General features: G+C 34.5%; 1 protein-coding gene across 9 annotated transcripts in view; it reads right to left on the reverse strand.

Annotated features, from left to right (window-relative positions):
- The window catches only part of FOCAD (focadhesin), a 315,851-nt gene that overhangs the window by 134,122 nt on the left and 163,349 nt on the right, over nucleotides 1-18,380 (reverse strand). For all 9 annotated transcript variants that reach the window (XR_010344245.1, XM_012449997.2, XM_064381096.1 and 6 more), the window contains one exon: nucleotides 184-318. Coding sequence is in view for 8 of the 9 variants with exons in the window: in XM_012449997.2 (XP_012305420.2) it covers nucleotides 184-318 (135 nt within the window). In the remaining variant the exon portion in view is untranslated. The remainder of the gene's footprint in view (nucleotides 1-183; nucleotides 319-18,380) is intronic.

Genomic DNA, 18,380 nt, shown 5'->3' on the forward strand with positions numbered 1-18,380 from the left:
ATGTAAATAAATCTTAGACATAAGAGTGATAAGTGAGCTATCCTTCTACTCCTAAGAGTCCATACAGGTATCAACATGGTCTCCTAACAACAAAAATAGATTAGGAATATTTACTCTAAAAGTTATTGCAACACTCATCTTTCCAATGAAGAAGCAGGAAACATGTTGACCCCAAATGCATACCTCATATTCAGTAGTATTGACTGTTAAAGAAGGAACCAGAGAAAACAGTTCACTCAGGGTCTTCAGAATGAGAGGTCTTGTGTCACAACTCAGCTTTGGAGAGAGAGCATTCCAAGTGGAGCGAATGCAAACAACCTGTGAAGCAAATAAAAAAGGGTAACATTTAACAAGACTCCAACCCATATAAAACCATTGATTAAGAGTACTATATTGTATTACAAAGAAACTTAAGAAAAAAATAAAACTAAGTCTAGAAGACAGGATTTGTTAAGGTACCACCCCTCAAATGAAATTACTTAAACTAATGTAAACTGTTTTAAGTTGTGCCTGCCTGCTTTTTCACTAATTTGTTTTTAGCTAACCAAGTAAATAACTCTAAAGCACAGGAGCTCTCACTCTTACTGACACACACAAAATTAACTCTAGATTATCTAGCTATATACATTGTTGAAGAACCAGACACTGAAGCAAAGATGATAAGATAATGCTAACACATTTCTAAAGCCAGGTATCCAGATTTTTTAGTTTTTCAGTCGTGTTGAAACATCACCACTCAGAAAACTGGGGTAATATATATAAATCAAACATTCTCAAATCACCTTACAGGCTTTTAAGAGGTAGGAGAATAACTGTATTATTTAAAATAACAATTTAAGACATTTTAAAAGTCAATTCTGGTTTTTTAAGAGGTCATTAAATGATAAAATAAATCTAAAGCCCAGCAAAAATGTTGTATCATTTCTAACTTGACCCAATTTTCTTAAACCAAGTGTTCTTCATTCATTTCAATATCTGGTTTTATGGATAGTCAAATGTCTTAAGTTCAATTCCAACTATAACTGATGATTTTTTCACTGGTAGATGTTTTACGAAAATTTAAGATTCAGATACGAAGAGGGCAAACACAGATCAATTAGATAGACTTTAATAAGAATTAATCTTTCTAAAATATTCCAGTCTCTTCTTTTAAGCTGTAATTAACACAATTTTTCTCTATCTACAAATGTAAATTAATTAGAAAAACTACATAAGGCATTAAATAAAAAAATGATGAAGATAAATGAGTGATATATACTTAAGGACACAGACTAAGGAGAGGCTCAAAAGAAAGACAGTAGACAGTATTTCTGAGAAAACCTGAATTCAGTGCATTTGCTCTTACTTTATACTTCCTGTGAAACAGTAGAGTAATAAATGCCCTTTGATTTGGGATACCCTACATGATTTCCTTCAACTAACCTTTACTAAGGGCAGTACTGTAGACCAGGCATGACAGTAGGCACATTTACACAAAGAAGTAACTCCGATACTATACATCATCAGCATTTGAAATGAAACACAAATCAATTCTCTAAAAGCTATCAATTCAGTACCAACTGGATACCCAGAGTGGTACACAGTACTCAGAGAAACAAAATATAAACATGATGTAACCCTTCAAAGAACTTGACACCTTATGTAACGGAAGAAAAAGATACTTCATTCTAAATTACTGGAAACAAAAAGGTACATGATATGATTTTAAACTATTTTCAACAGAAAATAGTTTTAAGAGGAATCTATGGAGGAAAGATAAGTCAGTGGGTAGAAGTCATCAGGGAGGGTATCAAGAGATGATAGACTTGAGAGAAGACTTGAAGAAAGAATGAACAGAAATCATACAGCCATGCCACAAGAAAATGGAAAGAACAAGTCAAACACAAAACAACATGCTGTAGGTAAAAAAGCATAAGTACTAGTGGGGAAAGGCTGTTAGATCACAGAATATTTCAAATACCAAAGCAGTTGGAACCAAATCTAAAAGAAAAGGCAGCCTTAGAGATTTCAAGTTAAGAAACATAAAACAAATTTAAAAGCTATTCTTAAAACATTAATTTAGGCCAGGCGTGGTAGCTCATCCCTGTAATCCCAACACTTTGAGAGACTGAGGCCGGCGGATCACTTGAGATCAGGAGTTCACGACCAGCCTGGCCAACATGGTGAAACTCCGTCTCTACTAAAAATAGAAAAATTAGCCAGGCATGGTGGTGGGCGCCTGTAATCTCAGCTACTCAGGAGGCTGAGGCAGGAGAATCACTTGAACCCAGGAGGCGGAGGTTGCAGTGGTTACACCACTGCACTCCAGCCTGGGCTAGAGAGCTAGACTCTGTCTCAAAAACAACACCACCACCTACAACAAACAAACAAAAACAGTGTAGAATAGGGAAAAAGGCCAAGAGACTATGGAAATAATAAGAGGGCTTTGCACTATTCTCAAACAATTAAAGCCTCCTAGGACAGAAGAACAGACCATGACTGTGAGGCTTCCCCAGCCACTTGGAACTCTAAGCTCAATCAAACCTCTTTCTTTTGTAAATTGCCCAGTCTTGGGTATGTCTTTATCAGCAGGGTGAAAATGGCTAATAAACTTGACAACTAAATGCAATATGGGATCCTGGATAGGATCCTGGAACAGAAAAAGGGCATTTTAAACAATAATATCTGTAATTCAGTTAACAGCACTGCACCAATATTAATTTCTTAGTTTTAATAACTGTATTATAGTTACATAAGCAAGATGTTAGTATTAGGGGAAGAAAGGTGAAAAAACTGAAAGAATTATCTATGTTCTCTTTTAACAACAGCTCTTTCAATGGTTTTTGGTACACTTACAAAGCTATACAATCGTCACATTCAAGTTTGAAGCATTTTTATCGCCTCCTCCCAAAACCCATAATCATTCATCACTCTTGACTGCCCCTCTAACCTCCTCAAATGTAGGCAACCACAAATCTACTTTCTGTCTCTATAAATTTGCCTATTCTGGTCCTTTCCTAAAAATAGAATAATATAATATGTGCTCTTCTGTGACTGGCTTCTTTCAGTTAGTAAACTGTTTCCAAGGTTCATCCATGTTGCAGTATGTATTAGTGCTCACTTCTTTTTATTGCCAAGTAATACTCCATTCTATGTATATAACTTTAAACTTCTCCATAAGTGTAAAGTTTAATTGCAAAATAAATGGGTTTTTTTAATAGGAAAAAAAACCCACAAATCAAAAAAGTAACGGCTAAGAATTTCCAAAATCAATAGAAGACATTAATTACCTAACTTGTAATACAAATAAGCTTATATCTAAATACATTATAACATGACCGTTAAACACCAAAAAGACAATCTTCAAAATTAAAGGGAAAAAATACAGACTACCTGCAAAAGAACAATTGAGAATAATATTTCTTGTTGTTGTTTTTTTTTTAAACACTTTCATTCTTGTTGCCCAGGCTGGAGTGCTACGGTGCAATCTCTGCTCACTGCAACCTCTGCCTCCCGGGTTCAAGCGATTCTCCTGTCTCAGTCTCCCAAGCAGCTGGGATTACAGGCATGTGCTACCATCCCCAGCTAATTTTTTTCTATTTTTATTTAATAGAGATGGGGTTTCACCATGTTAGTCAGGCTGGTCTTGAACTCCTGACCTCAAGTGATCCACCCGCCTCAGCCTCCCAAAGTGCTGGGATTATAGGCATGGGCCACAGTACCCGGACAACATTTTCAAAATTAAGATGAAAAGGCCATGCAATAAGATCTTAAAAGTGCTGAGGAGCAAATGAAATATTCTTAAGGACAGACCATATACAGACCACAAAACAAGTCTAAAAAATTTTATAAAAACTAAAATCATATCAAGTAGCTTTCCTAACCACAATGGAATAAAACTAGAAATCACTAACAAGAAGAATTTTGGAAACTATACAAACATTTGGAAATCAAAAAACATGCTCCTGAATGACCAGTCAATGAAGAAATTTAAAAGGAAAGTGAAAAATTTCTTGAGACGAATGAAGAAGAAAACAAACATGACAAAACCTATGGGATACAGCAGAAGCAGTACTAAGAGGAAAGTTGATACCAATAAAGTGCTTACATCAATAAAGTAGAAAAACTTCAAACAAACTACCTAATGATACATCTTAAGAGAACTAGAAAAGAGCAAATCAAACCCCAAAGTAGTAGAACAAAAGCATTTATTTCAGAGCAGAAATAAACTAAGACTGAAAAACAATAAAAAGATCAATGAAATGAAAAGTTGGTTTCTTGAAAAGTTGAGCAAAATCAACAAACCTTCAGCCAGAGTAATTAAGAAAAAAGAGAACATTCAAATAAATAAAATCAGAGATGGAAAAGGGGACATTACAAAAAAATTCACAAAATACAATACCACAAAATTTCAAAGGATCGTTAGAAAAGGTTATGAGCAACTATAGACAATAGTTATATGGAAAACCTAGAAGAAACAGATAAATTCTTAGACACATACGGCCTACCAAGATTGAATGGCAAAGAAACCCAAAGCCTGAATAGGTCAATAAAAAGTAATGAGATTGCAGCCATAACAAAGTCTCCTATCAATAACAGCCCATGATCCGATAGCTTTACTGCTGATTTAAAGAACTAATATCAATCCTACTCAAACTACTCCAAAAAATAAAAGAAGAGGGAATATTTCCAAACTCATTCTGAGGCTATTATCACCCTGATAGCAAAACCAGACAAAGATACAACAACAAAAAAGAAAACTACAGGCCAGTATCTCTGAGAAACATAGATGCAAAAACCTCAAGAATATGCCACCACACCAAGTTCAACAAAACATTAGAAACATCATTCCTTGTGATCAAGTAGGATTTATCCCAGGGATGCAAGTATGGTTCACATATGCAAATAAATCAATGTAATATGTTATATCAGAATGAAGGACAAAAACCAAACGATCATTTCCAATGATGCAGGAAAATAATTCAATAAAATTCAATATCGCTTCATAATAAAAAAAAAATTTTTAATTCTCCACAAAAAACTGTATAGAAAGAACATACCTCAACATACCTCAAACCAATAAAAGCCATATAAGAGACCAATAGCTAGTAGCATACTGAATGGGGAAAAACTGAAAGCTTTTAAGATATGGAAGAAGACAAGAATACCCACATTCACCATTATTCAACATTGTACTTAAAGTCCTAGCTAGAGATCAAGCAAAAGAAAGTAAGAAATGGCATCCCAATTGGAAAAAAAGTTAGATTATTTTTATTTCCAAACAATATGATCTCATATTTAGAAAAATCTAAAGACTCTACCAAAAAAATAATAATAAGGACTAATAAACTCAGGCAAGTTGCAGAATACAAAATTAATATTCAAAAATCAGTAGCATTTCTATATGCCAACAGTGAACAACCTGAAAAAGAAATCAAGAAAGGAATTCAATTTATAATACCTACATATAAAATACCTAGGAATAAACTTAACCAAAGAAATGAGAGATCTCTACAATGAAAACTATAAAATACTGATGAAAGAAAATCAAGAGGACACACAGAAAAAAACAAATGGAAAGATATTCCATGTTCATAAATTGGGAAAATCAATACTGGTAAAATGTCCATATTACTTAAAGCAACCTATAGATTCAATGCAATCTCTATCAAAATAACAATGACATTCTTTGCAGAAACAGAAAACATAATGCTAAAATTTATACAGAAACACAAAGACCCAGTATAGGCAAAACCATCCTGAGAAATAACAACAAAATTGGAGGAATCATATTACCTGACTTCAACTTATACTACAGAGCTAGAGTAACCAAAACAGCATGGTACTGGCATAAAAACAGAAACACAGACCAACACAACAGAACAGAGAACTCAGAAATAAATCTACACATCTACAGTGAACTCATTTTTTTATAAAAGTGCCAAGAACATACATTGAGGAAAGGACAGTCTTCGACAATTGGGGCTGGGAAATTTGGATAACTGTATGCAAAAGAATGAAACTTGACCCCTATGTCTCACCATATATAAAAATCAAATCAACATGGATTAAAGACTTAAATCTAACACCTGAAAAGATGAAACTACTAAAAGAAAACCTTGGGGAAACATTCTAGGACATAAGTCTGGGCAAAGATTTCTTAAGTAATACCTCCAAAGTACAGAAAATGAAAGCAAAAATGCACAAGCAGGATCATATCACGCTAAAAAGCTTCTACACAGCAAAGGAAACAGTCAACAAAGTGAAGAACTAACCCACAGAATGGGAGAAAATATTTGCAAACTATTGATCTGACAAAGAATTAATAACCAGAATATATATGGAGCTCAAACAACTCAATAAAAAATAATCTAACAATCCACTCAAAAAATGGGCAAAAAGTCTGAATAGACATTTCTTAACGGAAGACATCTGAATGGTTAGTGGGTAGGTGAAAAATGCTCAACATTATCAGAGAAATGCAAATTAAAACTACAATGAGATATTATTTCACCACAGTTAAAATGGTTTTTATCCAGGCCGGGAGCAGTGGCTCACGCCTCTAATCCCAGCACTTTGGGAGGCCGAGGCAGGTGGATCACGAGGTCAGGAGCTCAAGACCAGCCTGGCCAACATGGTGAAACCCGCCTCTACTAAAAATACAAAAAAAATTAGCCAGGTGTGTAGTAGCAGGGACTGTAATTTCAGCTATTTGGGCTGAGGCAGAGAACTGCTTGAACTCAGGAGGCGGAAGCTGCAGTGAGCTGATATCACGTCACTGCACTCTAGCCTGGGTAACAGAGGACTTCTTCTCAAAAAAATGGTTTTTATCCGAATGACAGGCAATAATGAAAGCTGGTAAGATTGTGCAGAAAGCAGAACCCTTGTACACTGTTGGTAGGAATGTAAATTAGTACAGCAACTATGGAGAAGACTATGGAGTTTTCTAAAAAAAACTAAAAATATAACTACTATATGATCCAGCAATCCCACTGCTGAATATATATCAAAAAAAAAAAAAAAAAGAAAATCAGTATATCAAAGAGATATTTGCATTCCCACGTTTATTGCAGCACTATTCACAATAGCCAAAGTGTCCATCAACAGATGAATGAATAAAGAAAATGTGGTACATACACATAATGGAATACTATTTAGCCATAAAAAAAGAACGGAATCCTGTCATTTGCAACAGCATAGATGAAACTGGAGGACATTGTGGTAAGTGAAATAAGCCAGGAAAAGAAAGACAAATGTTGCATTCTCTCATATATAGAAGCTTAAATATATATATATGTGTGTGTGTGTGTATATACATATGGATTTGTGTGTGTGTATATATGTGGGTAGAATGATGGTTACCAGAGGTTGAGAAGGGTGGCAAGGAGCTGGGGAATAAAGTGGAAATGATTAATGGGTACAAAAATACGGTAAGAATAAGAGCTAGTCTTCAATAGAACAAGAGGGTGACAACAGTTAACAATAACTTATTGTACATTTTCAAAATAACTAAAAGAGTATAACTAAAATGTTCCAAACACAGATAAATAATGATAATGCTGGGGGTGATATGTACCCCAGTTATCCTGATTTGATCATTACACAGTGTGCCTATATCAAAACATCTCATGTACCCCATAAATATATACAACTATTATGTACCTATAACTTTTTAATTTTAAATATTGAAAATAAAAATAAAAAATAATTATTCAGAGAAAAGGAAAAAACACCTGACACGGCTTTCAAGGTTCTTCATAATCTGCCTTCTGTCTATTCCTCAATCTCATCCCTTCTGCTAGTTCCTTGACATCGTATTTGTTTAATAACTATTATTCATAGTTAATGTAAGAAAAATGAGGAAAAGAATTAAGATTCATTTTATTTACCCATGTATCACCTTTTAAAACCACTATTTCTTGTATACGGGAAAGTTTTGATAAATAAATGTAAAATTATGATGTTGAAATAACTTTTCCTGTGAGAATTTTTTCCACATAACTTATTTAAATTTGTTAGACCATAGTTTATATGGTTTAAAGTTTGCATTCTTCCAGGTATGACACTTTTTCCTTTTAAATTTGAAAAAAAGAAAAGCTGTTTATTGCCATTCTTTGTGAAGTACATTCAAGTTTTACTTTAAATATTAATTTAATTTTGTGAAAATGAGTTGAATTATTAAAAATGCAAATAAATGGGTATGCAGTGGCTTTTAGATTAGGAATTTAAAAAGTGCTAAGGGAACTGCCAGCCTACAATGCTAAATCCTCCTTTCAATAGTAGGGGCAAAACATGTAATCAATCAATCATGAGGGATAATACCTGGAAATTATGCACATATAGCATATGAATATTTATGTACAAATGACTCAGAATGTTCTGCTTACTCTGTTTATAAGACATTAAACAATTCATATCATCCTAAGTGTTTAGGTTATACATACTTTGTTGCTGGGGAAGAATGATACTTTTCCCATGTCATTCTTCCACAAGAATCTTAACCAATTTCCCATGTTACTCTTCCACAAGAATCTTACCAACACTACACAGTACAGATTAAAGAAGACCTTATGCAATGTGGTATGCTGGAAAGAGCACATTTTAAAGTCAGAAACCCCAGGTCTCTGATTTGGTAGCTGTGTGACTAGGGTGAAGTCATTAATCTCCCACAATCTGTTTCCCCAGCTGCAAAATGGAAATAATACTAGTAACACCTGCTCTATGTACAGTACAAGGTTACCAGTAAAGGCCATATGTAGACAACTATATGCAAACCTGCTTTATACACTGAAAAATATAGTTATTGTTATAACCAATGGAAAAAATAGTGAACCCCAGAAGAATCAGAGCTTTCCCTTCTAATTCCTGTGCTGTAAAAATGACTTTGTTCTTTTGCAGAGGAACAGATAGCTATCTCCTAATTTTACTTTCAAAAGCTATTTCTAGAAATTCCTGAGAACAGCCTACTCCTTTTGTCCTGATTCTTTACTCCAACAGAGGGAAAGCTTTATAAAAAACCTTTAGACTATGAAAACTGCCTTATTTGCCCTTTTCATAATGAAGGTAAAAGAAACTGCCTTCACAATTAAAGGACTCAAGTCATCATCATGCAGTGAAGCCCTCTTAAGCTAATTCAGCATACACAATTCATAAAACAGGATGCTTCTGTTACCAAAATACAATAACGGGATAAGAGAGAGTTTGAAGAGACACAATCAATGAAGCTGAAACGAGAAAAATAACATTCTTTCTTATCCTAATAATATGGGGTTAGGGGTTGTAAGTATTTTAAAAAATGACTAGCACAGGTTTATTTAAGCAATTCCACAGCCTTTCAATGTCTCAGACTAGTTTATTATCAAGGCAGTATTGTGGGGAAAAACAAACAAACAGAAATAGATATTAAGGTGTCTGTTTAAAAGTCCCTTATAATCTAAATGACAGTAATTCTGATGATTTTCTAATATAGTTGCACAACTTTTTCCTGTTCATGGCAAAGAATAAGGATGAACATATCTAAACCCCAAACTATGCCTTAGTGAATCAAAAATATTTGAACTTCTTGTAATAAAGTTACTCTCATATTAACAGCCCCGGACACATCACCATGACGCTTCCAAAAGATGTGTAACAAAGACTTTTTAAATTATTCTGTATTTCTGAAAAACTATTTGGCAGTTTGTAGTACATACTTAAAATTCTAATATCTGAATATAAGAGGTTTAGAATTGTGTGACACAAGTAAAAACAGAGACATCTATTAAATAGATTGATCTAGGCTATCAAGCCACGCAAGAGACTCACTACTCAACAGCCAGAGATGTTAGGTTTCTTTTTTATTCCCCCAAGTGAGAAGTTACAGGTCCCTAAGATATTTCTACAAGGAATGGTATCTGCCAAAGCAAACTCCATTGGTTTCTCTGCAGGAACAGTAAGAATGATACAAATAACTCCCTAGAGGGACATTCACTTTTCAGTTTTGCTAGATTCTGTCTGTATTAATTATCTATGTTTTGGTGGACATTCTTCCAGGATAAACTAGCAAATTCATAGAAAGAATACGTCAAAAAATCCCTTGACAAGAAAATGATTAGTGCTTTATTCCCCCAAAATAAAAAGAGGAAATTTCTTTGTAAAGGCCAGCTCCTTCCTCTTTTTTTAATAGAGGTTAGACTCCAAGGTAATTTTAAAAAATAATAACAAATTCAATCAACACAGCTTAAGATTCAATAAATCAAACTACTGGCAAGTTGCTCAGCAGATACAAAACTAAAAGTAAAGCAAATTGAGTGTCTACTACCAACAAGAATAAAATACCATTCATCTAAATGTTAAAAGGGTTAAAGAGGCTATTATAAGTGTAGTGTAGAAAGAAACTGAGAAATACAGTTTACTGTCATTTTATATTGAAAAATCAACATGCTGTGAACCAAAAATAATTGACGAATTAGGCAGTCATTTCAGAGGCACTAAGAACACTTTAGAGAGAAACGTCAAACTTCAAAGACAAAGGTTTTAGGAATACCTATTGAGTTCAGTCCACTTTACAAAGACAGAGTTCCATGAACACATTTCTAAGTAATGAAGTTGAGTTAATGAAACATAACCTGATTACATGTTCAATGAAAATAATTCTTCTATCCTCCCATTCCCACCCTATGTATCCACAGATCTGGGGATAACAGAACTGATAAATTCTTCATGGATAAACAATAGGGAAGATCAGTCTTTCAAGCCTGAGTGGCTCATACAACTAACAACTCCCTAATAACAAGGAGCAACATGCCTGTGGTCCCTTTTCATAGAAACAAACAAGTTCCTTCTTAGGAAAACCAAGACTGAAGTCAAAACCTATAATCTACAAGTTCAAGAGAGAAAAAGAAAACTTTTATTAAGACTTCTTGGGAATTACTTTGTTCTTCAGTACCAGAAAGCTAGTGAATCGCAACGAAAATGGTTCCCCCAAAGCAAGATTTAATCAAGGATAAACAAGATTTTTTCACCCAAACACAGCAACTAGCACAGTGTTTGGCATAAAGAAGCACTCCTCTCAAAATAAATTTGTGAATAAATGGTGGTGATTGGCCTATTGCCAGCTAGTACAGGGCAGGGCACATTTTCTGTCAAGGGCCAGAGAAGTAACATTTTAGGTTTCGAGGGCCACACGGTCTCTATAACAACTACTCAAGTCTATGACTGTAGCAAGAACGCAGCCATGGACAATACATAAACCAATGAGCATGGTTGTGCTCCATAAAAACTTGATTTACAAAAGTAGGTAGTGGTCTGGATTGGAAGAGTCAGCCATGGTTTGCCAATTGCTGAACCAGACTATGTGACTGCTAACTGGATATAGCTTAGCAATTAGATTACATCAATGCTTCTTTAACTTTAAGGTACGTGTGAATCTACTGTGGTGAAAGGATCCCATCATACTACAGATTATAACTCAGTAGGTCTAGAGTAGAGCGTGAAAGTTTCATTTCAAGCTGCCAGGTGACACAGAAGCTGCTGATTATAAAACCATACTTTGAGTTACAAGATATTAGACTTTATTAGTGAATATACTTTAAAATTTCAAAACAGGTAGGACATTAGAAATATGACAACAATAAGCCCTGGAATTTATTTGAATTGTTCCAATATCAGGAATTCTGATGTGTTGCCACCATAAAGCAGTCAAATTCAGAGTGAATTCCAAAGTTCAACCTTTCACACTGCTCTTCAACTTAAAAGAAGCCTGAAGATAAAAGTCAGAACGTTTATGCCAATATCTGGCTTTAGAAACAGGAACATCATATTTCCTAATCCTTTTCTTTACAGATAAAGACACTAGATGGAAAAAAAGTTTAACATACCAATGGAACTAAAGAATAACACCCACAGCAAAAAGTCCCCAAACTCTTCCATGGTTTTTGACTTTATTTGAAGGTGGTAACTTTTGAAATTATTCCTACTGACTAAATATGCAATGAAAAAGTTTTTCACTGGAGATAGAGAGGACAAACCCTGACAATTAAATCAACTTAAGGTTATCTGATATTTTCATAAGACTAATTATTTACCTTCTTTTTTTCTTCAGTTCAAGAAATGTGAACTAAGCAGCTGTTCACAAGTACTAAGTACCAAGTACTAAGGCTGAGGAGGGGAATCACTCGAACCTGGGAGGTGAAGTGTGCAGTGAGCCAAGAATATGTACCAAGTACTAAGCTACGTACCAAGTACTAAGCTAGGCACTTGGGGGAAGGTGGTTAGTTGTTAAAACACACTTTCTATCTTCAAGGAGCTTAGTATTAAGTAGTAGAGACTGATATAAAAGCATGCGTTACAAAACCTCGTGTTAAGAGAAACTATGGAAGTTTAGTACTACATATACAGGGAAATTACCTGGTTAAGGAAGAGAGCAGAGATCAGAAAGCAGTTCCTGGAGGAAACAATATTAAAGAGCAATTATGTACCAGACACTCTGCTGTATGTTTTTAACTTCCAATTATACCACTTTAAATTATGCCAATGAAATCATATATGATAAAAGAAAATCAAGTTTAAAGCGTAACTGAAGGTAGGAGTCTTTAAATACTTTTTGCTCACGCAACTCCTAAAAAAGTTTTGAAAAATCATGTAAATTGGCATTTTAAAATCTTAAGTTTAAAGACTGTAAAAGATTTGTTTTCTAACATACAGTAAATACTTCCATTTTAAAATAAAACTGCTATAACATTCTATTAAGTTTATACAATTGGAAAAAATGCCATAGCAATTTTATATCTACCATCACCCATTTGATAAAATCTATATGAAAACTGTCTCTAACAGTCTAAAATTGTATACATTTTCTTCCTCAACATTGTATGTGTCATGTGACGATCCTGCACTTGTAGCTAAATCAATAAAAAAATAACATAATAAAAAGTTTTTGAAAAAGAAATTGTATTTCTATTACAGTTATGCTTAATTGTATTCTAATATATCCAATGGTTGAGTCTATTGGTCACCTCTCATATGCCTCTATAACAAAAATAACTTAATAAATTAAAATTCTTTTTCTTATGACCATAAGAGTTTTTTAAATTTTAAGTTGCATCATGATTATTGCTAATATACAATTAATCAAAACATAACTATTATAAATATTAGTAAGTAATCACCAAACATAAAAGGTTTAAAAAAATCAGAAATAGTGTGGTCTCAATAGACAAGCAAGATGGTGTCTTGATAAAAAATGCTTACCCCCAAAAATCAATATTTTGAATTGTCTCTTTGTTCAATGCCCTGGAGTTTTTATACCTGAGAACAATGAACTAAGAAAGATTTATGAGTAGAGATATGCCTTCCTTTTGTAGAGTAGAGAGGAGGCAATTATGAAAGGAGAGTTGGGAAAGGACAAACAGTTTAATCTCAGGCAGATCGATGTCAGGGAAGAGGACATAGTGGAGCTGAGGATCTGGAAATGTAGTTACTAAAAATATAGTTACGTGGCTGCCTATCCCTTGGAAAGTCTTCAAATACCCCATGTACATGAGTTTGTAGACCATGGCTTTAATGAGTTTTCTCTGAAAATTACAGATGTTAACTATTTGGACTCAAATCTCTTGAGAGTACAGCAAAACCAAAGTTGTCCTAAGCAAATAATAAAAAGTTAAAAATTAAAACTATATATAAAAACTCAGCAAGTGTAAGTGAGCTATTAATGTTGGTTAAATTATTCTCAGAAGTCTACATTAAGGTTGACTGACTATTTTAGAATATCCCAGAAAAACATCTACACTCTAACAATGGTTTAAAAAAATGAAATAGTTTCAAGACAGCAGATAGCAACTGTTGGGGGAAAGGAGAGGATAAACTGTTGATTTCCAAAAAAGTCCATGTGGAAAATATATTTAAAAAGATTAGGAAACAAAGGGTACCAAGAATAAATGTTAGCAAAGTAGGAGAACCAAGAAAGTAGAGGATTCTGGATGCAGAAGAGGAGTGAGATGTCTATAAGGAAAACTTTTCATGGCTCTTTTCACTCAAGAGAAGTGAAGGAGGTATCAGAAAAGTTTATTGGCTTTGCCATTAATAAAATCCTTTTTTATATTTTTTCTGTCCAAATTAAAAATAAAACAAAGCACCTTCTGCCTGTTATAAAACTGAGAGTACAGAGAGGTAACACTTCTTTTTTCTCAATTCTTTTCAAACCTAATTGTTCATTTCACCAGAAATGCAAATCTACTCAATAATAAAAGCCCTTTTGTAAAGATACAAAACATTTATCACAGTGTGATTTATTAAAAAATAATAACAGAGAACTTAAGTATCCCACAATAGGAAATTCATTAACTACAGTACAGCCATGTGCTCATTCAATTAGATGTCTAAAGTGGATTATCAACATGATACGGTGCCCCTGGTAAACTGCTGGCTGAAAAAACAAGTTACAAAAGAATGTACAGTATGATTCCTTTCTCATTATACATACACGGTGGTTAACTCTGTGGTTTATAGTGATTTTTAACCTTCTTTTCTTCCCCCTACAGGTCTCAGAAAATGATACCCCAAAATTAAGGTCTCTGAAGCAGCTCTCTGACCTTTTCTTACTCTCTTGTCTCTGATCCTTCCTTCCTCCAAGAGGCTAGCCAAAGAAACTAGAATCCCTCTTCCCTAAGACAAGTCAGGGAAACCAAAACTCTTTTTTCCCCACAGCCAGCAATAAAACCTAAAAATATTACTCTAAACCTCCCCATAACCTTTCTGTTTAAAAACTGGTCATAAAGAAATTACCTGATTTACATTGCTGACTGTAGGCCATGAGACCCCTATTCCAGACAGGGTCCTTCCCCAGACCCAGAAGGAGGGAATGCTTTTCTCAGAGAGACCAAGAAGAATTTAACTGGGCAGGCCTTGCTGGGTTTCCCCATTCAGGCTATTGGCATCAAATCATGTTCATTTTGTCCAATCATATTTATACACAGCCATCCATACTTCGTTGAAACTAAGCATACAAATAAACTGTTTCTCCTCTGGATCTTCATTCTGAATAATTCCACACCATGTAAAACTATGATCAAATAAATTTGTATGCACCTACTAATCCGCCTTTTTGTCAGTGATTTTCAGCAAATCCTCAGAAAGCAGAGAGTAAGTTTTCCCCTAGCTCCTACACCCTATAATTTCTGACTTTCCTGTGATACACAGAGAATACTTGAGTCACGCTTTAAGAGAAATATACTCATTTTATGAATTTGATCCTTAATCATTTTTCTATAATAAATTAATTTTATTTTGCTCTTCATTTCTCAATATCTTACATAAAAACTGTATTTTCATATGACATCTAAAATTATTGTCTTTTTTAAGACATTGGGCAAAGTGATCATAATCATTCTTTCATAAGAACTGACATAGTGATCATTCTTTCATAAGAACTGACATTTATGTTTTTTCTATGCACTCAAATTTTGTTTTACAGGGAAATTTGGAAGTTTACTATAGCTGTTCTTATTTTAAAAAATGAAGCCAAACCTCTTCTACATGGAAAACCTAATATAATTCCAAGGATTCTTATGTAGTGTTAATGCCAAAAAAGATTAACACCCCTCCTTCCCTAAAGCATAATCTAGGAATTAACAGCCATTCTTGTCATACCAACTAAATATACGGCTGGTGGTAACTACACAATCCATCAATACACACCAGGAAAATAATACTGCGCCAAGCTAAAAAAAATTATAATAATTCTGAATAGACAGACTAAAGAGCTTCCTGTAGGGTTCTCAAAGAAAATAATAGCAGCATTATAAGAGTTTAGACTTAACATACAACATGAATGAACCTTGAAAACATTATGCTATGTGAAAGAAGCCAGTCAAAAAATACCACATACTATATAATTCCATTTATGTAAAATGTCTAAAACAGTCAAATCTATACAAACTAAAAGTAGATTATTGGTTGTGTAGGGCTGGGGTAGAGAGAGATTAAGGATTAAGAGGGTAGTAGCTAAGGAATGCAGAGTTCCTTTTTGGGATGATGAAAATGTCCCAAAGTTATTTGTGGTGATGACTGTACAACTGTTGAAAAACAACTGAACTGCACAATTTAAATGTGTGGATTGTATTATATATAAATTTTCTCTCAATAAAGTTATTTACAAAAAAAGCTTGGATTTAGTATGGTTCTACTTGACACGAGGGGAACAGATGTTTTAGAATCAGAGAATCTAGGTCAAAGCTTGCTCATGTCACTAAGTATCTATATGACCCTCAGTCTCCACATCTGTAACATGAAAGGTAATACTAATATCAACCTTATAAGGTTACTGTGAAGATGTTTATAAAAAGACTTGGCACAGTATTTGGCAATGGTTAAGCACGAAAATGTCTTCTCTTGGCATCAGTATTAAGATTACATTCTGTTATACTAACTCTTTAACTTAGGGTAATTTTCCAAAGATGAACTGGACATTAGACCACCATCTATAGTCAGCACTATGCTGGATATGTATCATCAGAATTCAACTTACACGGCAATCACTCTACTTTCTACATTAATCAACACCATTTCTAGAGCCCAACAAGCCTTGCTACATAGGGTGTTCATTTGGCATCTGCTTCATCCAACACAGCCAGGTATACTAATCATGAAACTCCCACAATATTGTTTGAAGAAGGCTCTCAGGCCTAATATTACAATTAAAGAGACTGTAAAAGCTCTCATTTATCCTTCACTCTCTTTAATCCTTACTCTTAGGTAGTGGGCTTTTGGCTGCTAAAATAGTTTGTGGCTGGAGCTGATAAAGTCCACTGAAAGGGAAAGAGGAGCACCAAGACGTTGGCTGTTTCCATCTAGGTTGGCGCTAGTTTTAAGCTTTAAGAAAGAGAATAAAGGACATTCGGAAGTTTCCTTTGACTCTGTGCAGCCTAATCTCCAGGAGATGAAACAGGCAAAAGTGGGCAGAAACTTCACACAGGAATAAAGAGTATATCCATTTCTTTACAGTGATTTCTCAGCTTCGACCCTCAGAAACCTAAGTGTAGCCACAGATGAATGGGCAGGGCACAGGTGGCTAAGGAAATGCTCTCCAAGACAATGACTAAACAGTCAGATTCTAGCCTGAAATCCCTCAGAAATGCACCTAAGTGTCTAACTTGAGTCTAGAAGATGTCTGAGGACTCCTTATAACTCCCCAAGCCCATACTATTAGAAAGTAAATATAAATTTCTAGCGCAAAAACACCATAATAAACATTTGAAATTTCCCTTTTTTCTCATTTATTTCAATGCATCATATAGTTTATCCCCAGATAACTGTAAACAAATCATCGATAATGCTTATTATGTTCACATTTGCACACAGCTCACATTTAGTACATAAATGAAAGAATCGGTAACTTAGTTATGCCAACCATGTTTTACAAAACAAATATGAAGACACATATAAAAAACTTATATCCTGTGTAGAAGAACTTATAAGGAAAGTAGCACTCCTTTTAATACAGGTAGGAGTCCACATGGGAGAAATCTCTTGGTCCAGCAGATCCGTATCTAAAAATTCATTGTAAAGAAATAAAAAGAGATATGTGCTACGGTTCAGCTCTAAAGCTGATCAATGCAACACTATAGATGACAGTAAAAAATTGGAAACAATCCAATATCTATCAATAAATGACTAGCAAATGGACAATGAATGACAACATTAGTAAATGGAAAATACATGATATACCACATGCCATATACATATTCAGGAAATGAAGCACAAAATATATCAAGAGGAGAAGAATCAGGTTATACTAAATATACTCAGTAAAATCTCATTTCTAAAAATACCCATAGATATACAGACATGCATGGAAAAAGCTATGAAATTATATATGGTAAATTATTATTACAGTTATATTTGGATAGTGACATATGGGTAATTTGCTTTTAATTCTGCTAATCGATATTTTCTGATTTTTGAACAAATGTGTCATGGAATAAAAGTACTTTAGAAACCAATATGCATATTCTTATAACTAACTGATTGAGACAGGGGTGGGGAGAGATTGTGAAATCAGAGATTTCCTAGACAATGCAAAATGTCTCATAAACAAGCAGACACTGAAGTCTCATAATAAACTAAGTCCTCTATTGAGGACTAGGACTAGAGATTATGAAAGAAATTAAAGGATAACAAGAGAAGATGGTCAGTTAGGAGCACCTCAGGATTGCAGCTCCCAGTGAAAGTGCAGGGGGTGAGTGGACGCCGCATTTCCAGACGGATTTTTATTGCCTGCAGACCAGGAGATTCCCAGGCAGAGGAGCCCCACGGGTCACCAGCGAGGCTGTTTTGCCTGGTGCGGCTGTTTTGCCAGGTGCGGCTGTTTTGCCGGCGCCCTGGCGTGGGGGTTCCCAGTACAGAGTAAACGGGACTGGGTCCCC

Source organism: Aotus nancymaae, unplaced genomic scaffold (genome assembly GCF_030222135.1).
Source record: "Aotus nancymaae isolate 86718 unplaced genomic scaffold, 86718_ANA_hifiasm-v0.15.2.pri h1tg000003l, whole genome shotgun sequence".
Classification (NCBI taxonomy): domain Eukaryota; kingdom Metazoa; phylum Chordata; class Mammalia; order Primates; family Aotidae; genus Aotus; species Aotus nancymaae.